General features: G+C 40.3%; 1 protein-coding gene across 13 annotated transcripts in view; it reads left to right on the top strand.

Annotated features, from left to right (window-relative positions):
* MCF2L (MCF.2 cell line derived transforming sequence like) overlaps nucleotides 1-14,743 on the top strand; it is a 156,777-nt gene that overhangs the window by 94,242 nt on the left and 47,792 nt on the right. For all 13 annotated transcript variants that reach the window (XR_002044396.3, XM_039549736.1, XM_019282894.3 and 10 more), the window contains one exon: nucleotides 4,682-4,796. Coding sequence is in view for 12 of the 13 variants with exons in the window: in XM_039549736.1 (XP_039405670.1) it covers nucleotides 4,682-4,796 (115 nt within the window). In the remaining variant the exon portion in view is untranslated. The remainder of the gene's footprint in view (nucleotides 1-4,681; nucleotides 4,797-14,743) is intronic.

Here is a 14,743-nt window from a genome sequence, read left to right as displayed (position 1 = left end):
GGGGTGGTCAGAGTACTTCTGGGAATACCTTTTTTATGCAAACGGGAGCAGACTAGTTAGGGAAACATTACAAAATCTCCTACTCATCCTTCCTGAAAGTAAGTCTGGGCAATTTTTTTTGCTGCCACCAAATTTTGCTGTCCATACAAAACCCCAAACAGCTAGCAAGTCTTTCACAGGGTTGTGGAGAATTACCCTTTTCTTTGTGTTTGTGTGTGCCTGTGCACTTGTGTGTGTGGTTTTTAGCAACTGTACAATTCACAAGTTCTGCAATTTTTCCTGACAATGCTTTTTAAAATTAAAAACAATATTAATTATGTCTGATTTGAGATTGTTCTTAGATACCAAGTCATTAACGTGCCTCTAGATTAGAATTTCTCTAAAATACTGTGCAATTTCCTTGGGTTAGCACTTCTCTATCACCCAACCTGCTTAATTAAAAAAAAAAAAAAAAGATGCAGAAGAGATAGCAACTGTGACGGGAAAAGTTAGATGTAGCAGAATATAAAGGATAAATGTTAAATCGCCTGAACTTAAAGGAAACTTTACCAGTCTCATCATTTACCAGCTGATAGCACAGATAGTTTTCCATGGATATTTTTTCTACTCTTTTCATCCACAAGACCATGGTGGTCTGGGTACACATAATTTTAGTACCTGATGCTATTGCTGATGTTAATTGTGTTCAGAAGTTAGGAACATGAAGTGCTATTTTCTAAGCACAGTTAAGTAATTTTGCTGCCTAACCTGTGGATCTAGTGCAATTCAATGTTTTTAAAATGCGTGTTTCTCCAAAACGCTGTTGTAAAAACTGACCTTGGACTTGTAGATCTGTTTAGAAGAGCTCTACCTAGCAGGGCTTTGCTAGAATTGTAGAGGTTTATCCCCTGAAAAATTTCCATTTTATGGAGGCAATTTGTGTTTTGCTTGATACTAAATCTGTTAAAGAAGTTTCATGTAAATAGGCTGCTGAAGTCATGTATAACTGAGTTGATAGCAAAGTTTTCTGTTAATGAATCTCATGGAAGTAGGGTGGAAGCAGATCTGCTTAGTTTAAAGTGCTATGGTGTTTTTATTTTATTTAATTGCTGAAATGAGCTTCAGTCCTCTGTACTTCTATGGTGTTTCCATTTATAGCCTGGAAAGCAATAATCCTCTCACTTGCACAATGTTTCTTACAGCTGCATGTTATGAGACAAGCATCAAGAAATTCTTGGGAATTGTTTCAGGTAAAATGTCTGCAGACTGATTGCACCCACTTAAGGACTGATGCTGTCCACTGTCTTCTGCTCTTTGCAATAAACAAAATCTAAAGCTGGCACTCAAGTGGCATTTGTTTAATATTTCATAGAGAAATTATGCTGAATGTATTTCAGCATTTTCATAGAATCACAGAATGGATTGGGTTGGCAGGAACCCTTAAAGATCATCTAGGCTATCCCTACCCTGCTATGGATAAAGGCATCTTTCACTAGATCCATTCAATCTGACATTCATGGAGCCAGAACAGTGTTCATAATTTTTTAAACAAAAATAAGGGGATTTGTTATACTTTCAGAAATTTATGTTTAAAAAAATAAAAGGCTAAGATTAGACTAAGAAAATGCTCTTAATGCTCTCAGGTACTTGACTGTCTTAAAAACACATAAAACTATTAAATTCCGGTTGGTAGTGCATCCCTGTATAAGATTAGAAATAGGAGAGCAGGCTTGTGTGTGCCTCTGTGGACAGAACTTGTCCAGCAAATCAGTTAAGGCTGTTCAACAGCTGTAGCTGGAATTTCAGGACTCTGAGCTAGAGGGGAATGTGAAAGAGGTGATTTTCCAATGATTAGGACTGGGGTAGCTAGATGTGGTCACTGTACCAACTGACCTGAATTTATTAAAATATTGCTGTTAAATTACTAATTTTTTGTATAGTGATTAAAATTCCAGTAACTCATTTTGAAAATTACTCTGCACACCTTGAATTATTTTCATGAGTTTTAGCACTCAAAGATTCATCTAAGTCTGTGTCTTTTTTTTTTTCTTTGTAATCAGGTGTATATAATCCTGAGGTGCTGGAAGATTATTATAGGAATTGGTTTTAATAAGATTTTTGAATTTTTTTGCCTTAAACTTGTGTTTCAAAAAGGGTAAGAGAAGTGAAATTGTTTGGGTTCTGTCACTTGAATGCTTTCCCTACCACTAAAACAAAAATCAATGACAATAAAACCCCTCTTAGCTTCCTAAAATTCTTTTTTATCTCCTCATCCTAAGTTCTGTGGCTTGATTTACTTCTGGATGAAAAGAAGAAAATCACATTTTACACAGCTAATTTAATAAACTGTGTTTATTAAACATAATAAACAGTGCAACATTTAATAATGCTGCTTCTGCAGAGGTGAAGAAAAATGAAGAAGAAAACAATGATTCTGAATAAAGGAAAAAAAATAATTTCTTGCTGCATCAGATAAATTAAGAAATAAAGGACACTTTAAAAAGTAAACTCACTTTCTGCTTTTTCTATTATTTAATACAAACACAGTTAATATGTAGGATTTTTACTTTGTTTTATTTCCCATGCCCTTTTCTCATAAATGCTTCCTTTAAAGCAGTGACTGCTTTTGCTAGAGTGACTTGTCTTCCCTTGATGGCCATCTATTTAAAGTTACAATATAGAGAGCAGCTTCTGTAAGTCAGTATTGTTAAAGCTGAAATTTACAGAATTTATTATGTGTAGCATTTCAGGTTACTCTGCCCTAAACTCTTTTGAGCAGCAGGGTCTGATAGGCAAAAGCAGTTAAGGAGCATTTGAAGGTATATCTGTGCTCAAGTGTCCCAGCAGGGAAACACTGAAGGAAAAGATAGTCAGTGAAGAACAACCTTGTAACAGCTCAGGTCAGGGCAGAGTCATCTCCACCCAAGATAAACACAGATGACTATACTAGAAACTGAAAATTGGTGGGCAGTGTCCAGGCAGGATGGCTCTATTTGCCCTTGACAGTCGGTGGTGGTCTGGGAACTTCCTGAAGGTCATAGTCCAGGCTTCTGCTTTTAGGACATGTCCTGCAAGTCTATTGTTGTTGTTCTTTTGTTTCTTATGTCCTATTTATAAAAATTAAGTAGAACAAAGCAAGTAACCAATGAAGATACCACAAATAATGTATGATTGTACCTAAAAATAGATACTCTAGAGAGAGCAGAACACCTCATAAGCAACAGAAATAATCATTATCATGCTTTTAACAAGAGAGGAAAATGCTTCAGTCATAAGAGCCTGTGTAGAACAAAAACCAATAAAATCAAATTTGGCCTTAACTTATATTTGTGTTGTGAATATTTGTATAGCTAAAATTAGCTCCCTTGACTCAGTGTTGCCATATTTGGATGGGTCATAAAGGTCATGTTTGCAAACTTGTGATATTTGCATAATAGCTGCATTTTATTGTTGTTTAAATACATCCAGAGCACATTATTTTTTCATGTATTTTGATTCCAAGAGCTTCACAGTGAGAGCACCATGCCATCTGTAAGCTGGTAAATGAAAATCAGATTCACCACAAATTAACATAAAGATACTATTTGAGCTCTTCTAATTACATGTGGTTTGGAGGGAAGTTGTGATTTCTTTTATCAAATGTATCTGAGGTCAAATATTTCTCTTTCTTTTTCTGGGGAGGTTAGATGCAAAGGCACTGAAAGTGGGTAATAATCTTCACAAATCACCATTGCTCTCATAATTGGTGTTGTTAATACAGTTTAATGCTGATTTCTGCACAGTTATCAGATCTCCAGGCTGGAAAAAATATCCTTGTTATTTTTCTTTGTTTTTCTTCTCTTCTTGAACTGTGAAGCAAATATAACTTCCCAGCAGTGTGTTCCTGCCACCCCTGAACAATTAACTTCCTGCAGTTGCAAGGGCTCAGCAAGCCCCTTGTCCTACCTGTCTTTATGAATATATACTTGCTAAAGACATGAAACATTAATAATGCCTTTAAAAAGAACTAATTACATTTTGCATGTAAGAATGTGTGTGAAGTCCATGAAGAAGCATTGTGTCTGTGAATTCTACCCAGTGGTGCAAATGCCAGGAAAGATACATATAATGGTATCTAGTTCAGCAGCAGCTCTACTGCAGTGTAGCTGTTCAGCTCTGCCTTACCTTCTGTACATAATCTAGGAATGGGAAATCTCATTTGAAACACCTGCGCCCATTTCTTTTAATGTTCTTCCCCTTCTGTTTCACCAACCTGGAAGCAAAACAGCCAGCTGAGCAGAGTAGGGGCATGTTGCATGGTAAGAAGGTTGAGTTCAGTTCAAGATGGGGATTTGCCTACTTAATTCTGAATTAACTTTTTTGGTTTTAAATTAGTTGATTTCTTTCTCCCAATTGGTTGTACTTACATGCAATTGACATTTACCAGCAGAAAGTTGCACTGCCATCTGGTGTCAGAACTGTTCACAGGTGCCAAGGCATTTGTCCAGAAAAAATCTAATGTGGTGTAACAAATTTCCTTCTATAAAACTTCCTAAGCACTGAAGAAGAGAGACACTGTCCAGAATAAACTGTCCACACATGAGCCCTGCAGAAAAAAAAAAAAAAAAAAAAAAGGAGAAAAAATACAGTTGTTTCATTACTGGGAAGTTTCAGTCTAGGTAAAGAGACTTCCATGTAAACACGTTTGCTGCTTCTTTTGTAGGTGGAAGAGGGGGAGATGGCTGCCCTGTTATCACCTTTCCAGACTATCCAGCTTTCAGCGAGATCCCTGAAAAAGAGTTTCAGAATGTCCTTACCTACCTGACAAGCATTCCGAGGTGAGCACCCGTCTAGAAGAAAATAACCTTTTATCTGCTAAGGGACTTTTCACATTCGATCCCTTACATGTGGTGTAAAAGTCAGGCTTAGTATTTAATTAAAGAAAATGAAAATTAAGCTTATGGTGTAGTGTCAGTAAGTGTTGGTTAGTGACAGCTCTCTAGGGTAGTTGTTAGATGAATTATGTACTGCTATTTATATTTCATCAGAAAATTACTTCCTGGTATGTATGGATATAGGTTCCATCATGGACATTGTCCTCTTGGTCTTCAGTGTGTCTTAGAATGCAATATTCAGTGTTTCAGTTGAACGCATGTATAATTTTGGCAGAATATGCTAATTCCTGGATTCTGCTCAGGATATTACTCGGTGAGGGAACACTCTGTAGCTACATACAGAGGTTTGTCCTCAGCACTTGAGCTGTTTCCCTGGCTTAGCTGAATGTGTAGTCTCTGCAGACTTCCAGAGCTTTGCCTGAGGGTGAAAAGCAGGCTCAGGGATTAATTCTGACTCGCTTAGAGGGCACAGTAGTGTTATCAGTGGGCTGCTCAATAAACATCATGATTTTTGTTGACAGTCTGTTAAGAAACAAGAGTGGGCTCAAAATCCTGATGGGGGTGAGGAAGGCAAGTAGCAGAATAAAGTACATACCCTAGACCTCAAGAGAGCAGATTTTGGGCTTATTCAGGGAACTGGTAGGTGGGATACAAAGGAAGGCAGTTCTGAAGCGTAAATCTGCTGCAGAAGGCTGCCAAGTTTTGAAGGACAGCAATCTCCGAGTACAAGAATGGTACGTCCTGGAATGTGAATAGACGTAACAGGAGACTGACCCCACTGTCAGAAAGCAAACTTATGACTGAGCTGAACTACAAAGGCAGCATACAGGAGGTGAAAGCAGGGACAGGCTACAAAGGAAGAATGTAGATACATTGTCCAAACATGTAGGCATGGCGTCAAAAAAGTCAAAGAGCACCTGGAGCTGAGGGACAAGAAAAAAGGGACATCAAGGATCACTCGAAAAAACTTCCAGTGCTTTAGCAGTACAGGAATAAACAAGGAAAATGTGGACCTGTGCTGAATGGACTGGGCAAGTTAGTAGCAGCCAACACAGATGAGGCTGAGCCACTTGAGTTCTTCACTTAAGTCTTCTCTGAGAGTGTCTCCCCAGCCTATGTGTTCAGAGAGAGGACAAGAATGACAAGCAATGGCTGAGGACAAAATAAGGCATCTCTTGAGAAATCTTGACCCAAATCTAGTGTTTGGGATAAGATGAGCTGCTTTGAGAGTGGTGAGGACACTGACCAGTGTCGTAGTAAGGTTGCTCTCTATAATCTTTGAAAGCTTTTTGAGATTAGAGAAACCATGATGACCAAAGTAAGGTAAATACTGCATTCATGTTCAGAAAGGATAAGAATAGTGATCTGAAGCGCTACAGGTTGGTCAACCTCACTTTGATCTGTGAGAAAATTATGGAGTCCTCTTAAAACACACTTTTGGGCACATAAAAGAGGAAGGTGATGGGGAGTAGCCAGCATGAATTAAATAACAGTAATTATGCTTGACCAGCCTATTTCCGTGATGACGATACTGGATGCATCAACAAGATAAAGCTGTGCAGGTCTTTTGCCTCACCCTAAGCAAGACTTTCAACTTAGTCCCGCCAAGAATTCTTCTATCCACTTTGAGTTGTTACATTTGGCAGGTGGGCTGCTGGGTGGGGAAGAAAGTGCTTGGATTATTTTGCTCAAAGATAGGTGAATAATGCCTGATGTTTTATCTGGAGATAGACTTCCTCAGGGAGCTGTACACATATGTGCTGTCTGATGTCCTTGGCAAGGATCTGGAGCAGGAGATGAAGTGCACTGTTACAGTGCAGATACTGCAACACGCATATCAATCAACGAGGCCCGTGGAAAGAAATATCTATGGACCGATTCTTGGTAGATATTTCAGAGAGATGTTTATTTCTCCAGCCGCATGGCCGGGGCTCTGCCGAGGAACTGTTCCAGTCACCGGACCAAGGGTCCTTTGCCCGCGCAGGGGAACACAAACCAACCAATGGGGAACGAGGCTGACCAGGGGCAGGGAAACCCCATGTCTCTGCCCCAGGGCCCCTCTCCCAGGACCACATGGCAGGGGGAGGGCCCCAACATTTCACCCATTTATTTTTAACAAAAAGAGATTTAAAACTTAACATTGAAAACAACTGGGTAAACATGAGATAACAAGGACAGTTTCAAAACAAAACAAGCCACCCTCCTGAGTCTTTAAATGTCCTAACAGATTCTCTGGAACATCTTAAGGCTGACAGAAGGGAGACAGGACTCTCCGGGCATGCTTTGTGGGGAAACTGAGGCAGGAGAGGGTTTAACTTCTTCCCTCCCCCTTTTCATCCCCCCCCTCGGCATCGGAGAGGAGTTGTAGGGAAAGGGAATTGTACAGGGAAGCCATGGGGTGAAAAACGGATTAGGAATAAACCAGGGATGGGGTAAATTTAGGAGAGGGTATTGGGTATAGGGTAAAAGGGGAAAGTAGGCTGTGGGTAGGGAAGCTGCTGGGATTTTTTGCATAACGGCTGCCTTTGACTGGAATGCCTCCAGGCCCAGTAACATTTGCTGCTTGTAATCCTTTTCTACCTTGCTCAATTTTGAACTCCACCAGCTCTCTATCTCCCAAGCTTGGGATGCATTTTTCAGGGTTACTCTTTTTAATAGCATTTCCATGAATGAATATGTCTTCTTGGTTGTCACATCTCATTATAAAACCGTAATTTTGTTTAACATTATACAATTTTACTATTCCTAAAACCTTAGCTACGGTGATCTTTTCCTTTTTCCGAGTGGCTGCTGTTTTCTGTCTCACTGCATTCCTGGTATCACTTTCATTTTCGCTCACTCCCGCGTTGGAGCCGTCGGGTCTGCTCATGCCTGCACGCTCTTCTGGGGGTTGCATTTGGGGCCGCGTGGGCCGGGCCTGCGCACTGCTGCCTCTGCTCTCAGCTTCGCTGCCGCTGCCAGGCGCCGCACCCACGTCTCGGCCAGGCCCCCGAGCGACGACCCCCCCCGCGCCCTGCTCCAGTGTGCATCTCAGCTAGGCACGGCTCCGCTCACTGCCGCCAGCCGCCGCCCCTCTCGGTCGGGCGTTCACGGGGCTCACTCCACCACGCGCTGCGGGGGGCCGGGCAGGCACCACCGGTTCGCCCCGCTCCTGCTGCACCTTGCTCCGCTGCCGACACTGCAGCTCACGCCGCTCTGCCCACGTGCGGGAACTGCCTCGCTGCTGCTCACAGAGCGCTCAGTCCACGTGGCCAAGGCCACATGGTCCCTGAGCCAGGCTTCCCTTCGCCAGGACACAGCTGACATTGCTCAACAGTCTCGGTAATTAAATAATATTCACGAAAATAGTCTTCCATCGGCATATATTTTGACTCAGAAATTAACTGTGTCCAAACGGTATTCCAAGTCTTTGGTAAGAATTAAATCCCAAGAAACGTAGAAAAAGTTCTTAAACAACCATGAAAGGAAATGTTTCAGTTCCTTTTGAGCTTGAATTAAGCTAAAATTTACAAATTGTTGTTCAAGAATCTTTTCAAGTTTAAGATAAATGTCCATATGCGGCTCTGAGAGCCAAGAGTCTTTCCACGGTTCCTCCATAATTTAGAGAGAATATCCAAACCAAGGCGAGAAAAGAGATCTAGAGTGGTTTTTACTCACAAATTTTCTGTCCTTAGGGATCGGTGTCTTGCCAGCATTTCTCTACCATTTGTTACAGTGCAGATACTGCAACACGCATATCAAACAACAAGGCCCGTGGAAAAGAAATATCTATGGACCGATTCTTGGTAGATATTTCAGAGAGATGTTTATTTCTCCAGCCGCATGGCCGGGGCTCTGCCGAGGAACTGAGGCAATCACGGGACCTGAGGGTCCTTGCCTGCGCAGGGGAACACAAAACAACCAATGGGGAACGAGGCTGAGCAGGGGCAGGGAAACCCCGTGTCTCCCCAGGGCCTCTCTCCCAGGACTACATGGCAGGGGGAGGGCCCCAACAGTGCACCCTCATCAAATTGTACTTGATGTAACCAGCCCCTCCTGGTTGTACTTCTTAATCCCTAGTTTATCAGGGAATGAAACTCTAAAGCTAAAAGCCAGCTTTTGCATTTTCTTTGTTTATCCTCATGGTGGTTAAACTGCATGGTGCTAAGCATCCCTTGATCTTATCTTGGGTACTCTTTCTGCAAATAATTATATACTAAATTCACATCTGCTCCTCCTTTTGAAAGTCCTTGGTGGTGCACTTCATGGTGGCCCATTGAACTTTGGCACAGAGTGGGGGTCCTGTGAGAAATTCTGATCAGAACAAACAGTGTCTGGTATAGTGGGTGAGCACTGAGAGGCATCCCAGCACACCACATTGACAGGAGCAGATTTTCTGGAGGTTTTTCTGTCAATTGCTCCTACCTGACAACAATTATTCTGTGAGTATTGAGCTAGAAGTGGTCATTCCTTAAGTCTAGCTGTTCTTCAAGGATTTTCTTGTTTCTTTAATTCAAAAGTATTTAGAGAGAGATGACTGTTCTTTGTAAACAAAGGAGATAGCCCAGCTGTCTAGATGTTAAGATATTCACTATTGTGAATGTAACAGTTCTCTAGGTTTAAAGTGACGACAATTCAATTTCAAATCTTGTAAAAATAATGCTGTTGTTAAGATCCTGATAAACGTGCAACCTTTTTGTGTCTGAGAATCAATAGAATCTCAAAGGGCTTATCTGATTATCTTCACTAGCAATATTAGAAGCTTACTGTGTAAAATTGTGTTTGTGAGCCCTTGTGCAGGTTTATAGAAATGAAAAACTACAGAAATGACACTAGCCAGATGCTAGCATACATCCCCTTATGAAGGATGTTTTGCTGTTGATATGTTATATATATTGATATGTGTATTACCCTAAGAGGGGCAGTGCTGCAGTTGTTCTTGAATTGGGATACTTCTAGTGCTGTTAAAGATGTTGTAGTTTTTTCCTGCTATCTTAGTATTCAAATACTGTTTTAGGTGCTTTGGAAGCTGCTTTTGAGGGAAGTGGAGGCAGTTGGTTTTTTAGCTTGTAAATTGGTTAAAGACGTGTAAGGAGTACAGAATAACAGAAAGGATGGAAATGTAGCCCACAGCTTTTATGCGTGGACTGCTCTCCCAAGTTATTGCAATTTAGTTTATCAGATATGTAACTCTGTATTTTGGCTGTTCTGACAGACTAAGGGGAAATGGACTTTGCTAAGAGCACAGACTGTAGAGCACTGACACATCTGGAGCCTTCCCAGTTCCTCAGAAAACTACTTGTGCTACTTGGCCCTGTACAAGATCACAGCAAGGGGTTGGCAGCAGTAACTCAAACCTCATTGTCTGACTGTCTGGAGTTGCATGTTAAGGGAAATTATATTTCATGGGGATGACAGTAAGGAGCTACTAAGAGCCTCATAAGAAAGGACCTTTCTGTGCTCTGCAGTAGAGTTCACCTAATAATATATTTACTGGTATAATAAATCTTAACAGTGAGTTCAGGTTTTCAAGATCTCTTCCCAAGTGAAAGAAGGCTAGCTTAGGACTTCATTGAAAGAGGAAAAACTGAAACCTCTCAACCTACCTTTTCATTCCTTCTAATTTTATAGATAAACATGACCTTGTCACCTCTTATGGTGTCCTTATTCTGTATTATGTAAACACTGGGTTTCGCAGGTTTTTTCTATGTGAACTTTCTCTTGTCTTTTTCACAGTAAACTTTAATCATGAAACAATAAATGTCTTGTGGGGCACCTTGCATTTAGGAATAGAACTATTAAAAGTTGCATGCTATCAACTTAGATGATCATGGAGTAGAATAGTGTAAATAGTAAAGTTATTAGCATGCCTGATACATGAGGATGTTAAGAAAGGACACAGTGGAAAGGGAATACCTCATCTCAGTTTAAAGATACTCAGTTAACCTTGGTGCAACTGTATATCATTAAGCAGAGAGCTGAACCATATTCTTCAGGTGGGTGTTGTTAATGTTGCAAGGTAAATTCGTGTTCTATAGATGGCGAGATAAAATACGATGTCTAACATATGATTTGTAGTAATCTCAAAATACTCCATACAAATTCTTGACATAATGTGTGACAACAGTCATGTGCTATGTGTGCTGAAAGGTCGCTGCTTTGTCAGGAAAAAACAATGGATTAAGGATGAGTACAATAGTCAGTGGAAGATTACTGTAAAAAAGATTACTGTAAAAGCTAATGCTTTTATAACTTCTGTTTTGGTAGTGAAATACGTGTTGTAATGGTACGTGTGTAATGCTTCTGAAGCAGGTTTTTCCTATAAGCAGGTAATATTTTTTTTTTATTGTTCTTGAAATACAAGATAAAGTTGTATTAAAAAGGTGAGAATTGTCTTAGAAAGATACATAGGCTACCCAAGTAGGAGAATCCATGGCAGTACGTAAAGCAATACTTTCTAGGAAGAGTAGTTTAACTGAAGTGCTGAATTGGTACAAATGGTTAACATGTAAATATTGATCTGCATGAATTAATAGTTCTTATCGAGGGAGTTGCTGATTACGGTAATGTCTCTAGATAAAGTGTCTGTAAGAGGTGACAACTTTAAATTCAACTGGGTTTCAGTAGAGGACAGTCAGCCATGTCTTGCATTCTTTTGGGATATTTTGAGATTTTGTAATGTCCATGTAGCTGGTCTGATTCTCTTTCTGCAGAGAACGTCTCCTATTACTTCACTCTGTGAGTCCTTTGGGGAGGACTGCTGAGCTCGGTAGGAAAAAAAGGCCATGCAGATCAAGGTTGTCCTCTCTTGCTGAGTAAAAAACCGACAACCTCCAAACACCATAATTCTTACTGTACAGTGGGAGAGGCACCTGTGCAATGTACCTTTTACATCACACATTTACTGAGGCTGAAGGAAGAATATTGCATTCAGGTTTGCAAAAGGCTTCTGAAATAGCTGCCAGCTTTACACTTAATATTGCATTTCAGGGCATTCAGTGTTCTTTGTTTTGAAAGTATTTTTTTTATTTTTCTATTGATCCTAGTAAATAGACTTCTAAGATTTGCAGTGTACCTTGAAAGCAGGTGTTACTCATATTTAATTTCTCTCCATCATATCTGTTTCTTGAAATGTATTTTATTAGCTTGTGTATACATTGTTGAAATATGAATTTACCAATTATGGGTAGTAGCATGAAAACTTGCTCTGAAAGAAATTAATAGATAGTTGCAGTGGTTAAAAAAACCTAACTAGACAGTGTTTTTCAACATATGTTTTTCCTTCTGGCTAATCAGCTGTTTCTACTGCAATTAGAAAACAATATGCTGTTTCTGAGAACAAAAGAGTATAGTTGTAATGCTTTTCTTTGCTGCTCATATAGGCTCATCTTTGAACAAAGAAAGCAAGCTAAAATTCTTGTGGTCACAAGAGATTGGAAAGCTAATATTTTAAAAGTGTAAAAGTGAGTCTTAAACACAAAATCCCTTTCAGGAGAAATAAGAAGTAGCGTAGATTAGAAAATTCAGAACAGTTTTTGATGGCCTGTTTGAGTCCCATATTGCTGATTAAACATGATACATGGACCTTTTTACTTGTATTCTGCCAGAGCCTTGTACAGCTTCTCTTTGTAACGCCCTTCTGTTCTACTGCATGATCTTGAGCATAACTCAGGTTAACTTGGCATGTTCAGCAGTTTCCTGTTTTGAAAGGTGTCCGTCAGTTTCCTGGCTGGGAGAGTGTCCCCTTCTTTGAGATTCCTGAAGATTTACAAATGCTTGAACATCACGTGGCCTTCTAAAAAATCCTGTTGTTTTTGGTAGTCTGTGGTGTAGGAAACTAGGGAGCCATCCTGTCCAAGTAATGGAACAGAACGAGATGACCTCTGGAAGTGTTGGCGTCCGACAGTTCAAAAGCTCACTTGTTAGGGTTTGCTAAGCTTCTGGTAGACCCCTCCTTGTTTGCTATACCAGTTCCCCATTGTTTGGGATAACACTGGAAAACTGAAAGAGAAAGGTGTGTGCTAAGCCTTTCAGTGGGTTCACATCTGTGTGGGCACAGCAAAGCATGATGAGCTAGATTTAGGTAGGGACCAGAAGGACATGCAGCAGCATGGCATGGATGTTGCTGGAGCTAGCAAACCTCAGTGCAAGGGACACAGGAGAGCACAGGGCTCCCACAGCTTGGGCCTGGCCAGTCTCCTTGGCATAGATCCACCACTGTGCTCTGAAAGCAGAGGCAGCAGTGTTGGGGTAATGCTGTGTTTTGAGCCTGTAAGTCCATCAGGGTCCAGCAGACATTGTGAAGAGCCAGTGTCAGAGGGTAACTGCCTGTGTTTCCTCATTTATCTGCAAACTGAATGGGCAGCCCACCACTAAGAGTTAACCACTTTCATTTTATAGAGTGCCAGGGTTGAACATCACCACATAATGGAAAGGAAGTGCTAAAAAACAGATGCCCTGATAGTTCATACTGACATGTGAGCAACAGCTTTGCAGCTTCAGAGTTTATTTCTGTCAGCTGTGCTTAATTTCCCTGTTCTCGTCTTTGTTGGATTACAATCCAGGCTGAAGATATGGAACCTATACCCTGCTGTTACTTTGGCAGCCCCTCAAATTTGTCAGTGAGAATATCCCAGGACTTCCAGCAAAATCTGTCATGCTGTGTGTACCCTTCCTTTCTCAGAGCACAGCTGCCAAACAGTTGTAAATACCATATGTTGCTGTAAGCAGACAGGAAATATAAGGTCTTAGGTTTGAAGTAAGAGCATTTTATCTTAAATTTAACTGGTAGTCCAAAGCTTTTGTGTCAGATACATACCCTCACAAGATTAAGATCAAAGCCTAAATCGTTACTTAGAGTCTGAATTATTACTGGGTTTAGAACAATTTACACTTGTTTCGATGTCCACCTTATAACTGCGTTAAACTTGTTTTAAAGCTCAGGCTGGTACAGGTAAAGCCTTTCCAGTCTTTAAATCCCACTTACACCTTTAGGGTTTAGAGGATTTATGTAGTATGTATGACATGCACCATCCGGTGGTAAATTTAGTCTGCTAATAAGACAAAGTAAATTAAGCACTGTAAAATTGTGAAAGTTAATTACTAAAATTCTAGACCATCACACATCAGCCCAGTATTAAATTCAGAAAATTCAACACCCTATTTAAGTGTAATGGCACAGTTCTAAAATAAATTATGCAGCATTCCCTGTAAGGTTGTTCCAGTACTTTGTGCAGTAGCATTAATGGCTATTGCAGTGTCCTGGAGATAAGTGTAATTCCAATATCGCAGTTCTGAATAGGTGTAACAATGCCTTTATGGAGTTTGACTTAATAGTTCTAAAATGAGGGTTGCATGGGCTTTCTGTTGCTCAATTTACTTAAGCTTAAACCAACATGGAGCCCTTTTGCCTTTATTGACCTATTTATCTTTAATTGTCCCTCCAGGATAACGTGACCTACTTCAGCCATCTGTAGTTAAGTCTAAATCAGTCCTCAAAGTTGTTGTCTTTCTTCAGACAGTCCTTCTAAAAGCAGCTCTGCATGACCTGAAGAAATCACACTGCGTTTTCCATTTAGAAAATTACAACTCTTCCTTAAAAACACTTATTTTACCTAATTTCACACACTAAAAGAGGATCTGTTAAGCAACGACTTGTTAAATTAATTTTTCTTTTACCTGCAAAAATGCATTAAGGTCACTCTGATTTTAGTTCATTGATGGGATAAAATGTGTGAAGTTCTGGGCAGTCAGAACTAGATGATCTTTAAGGTCCCTTTCAACCCAAGTCATTCTATGACTCTATGAAGTTACCAGGAAAAAAGGCTGATGGGTAACATGGAAAGGCAGTAAGTGCATGTGGTACAAGCAGATGTCCAGGCCCAGGCAGATGATGCCTGGACACTTTAACT

This window comes from Corvus cornix, chromosome 1 (genome assembly GCF_000738735.6).
Source record: "Corvus cornix cornix isolate S_Up_H32 chromosome 1, ASM73873v5, whole genome shotgun sequence".
Lineage (NCBI taxonomy): Eukaryota > Metazoa > Chordata > Aves > Passeriformes > Corvidae > Corvus > Corvus cornix.
This window is presented reverse-complemented; position numbering and strand designations above follow the sequence as displayed.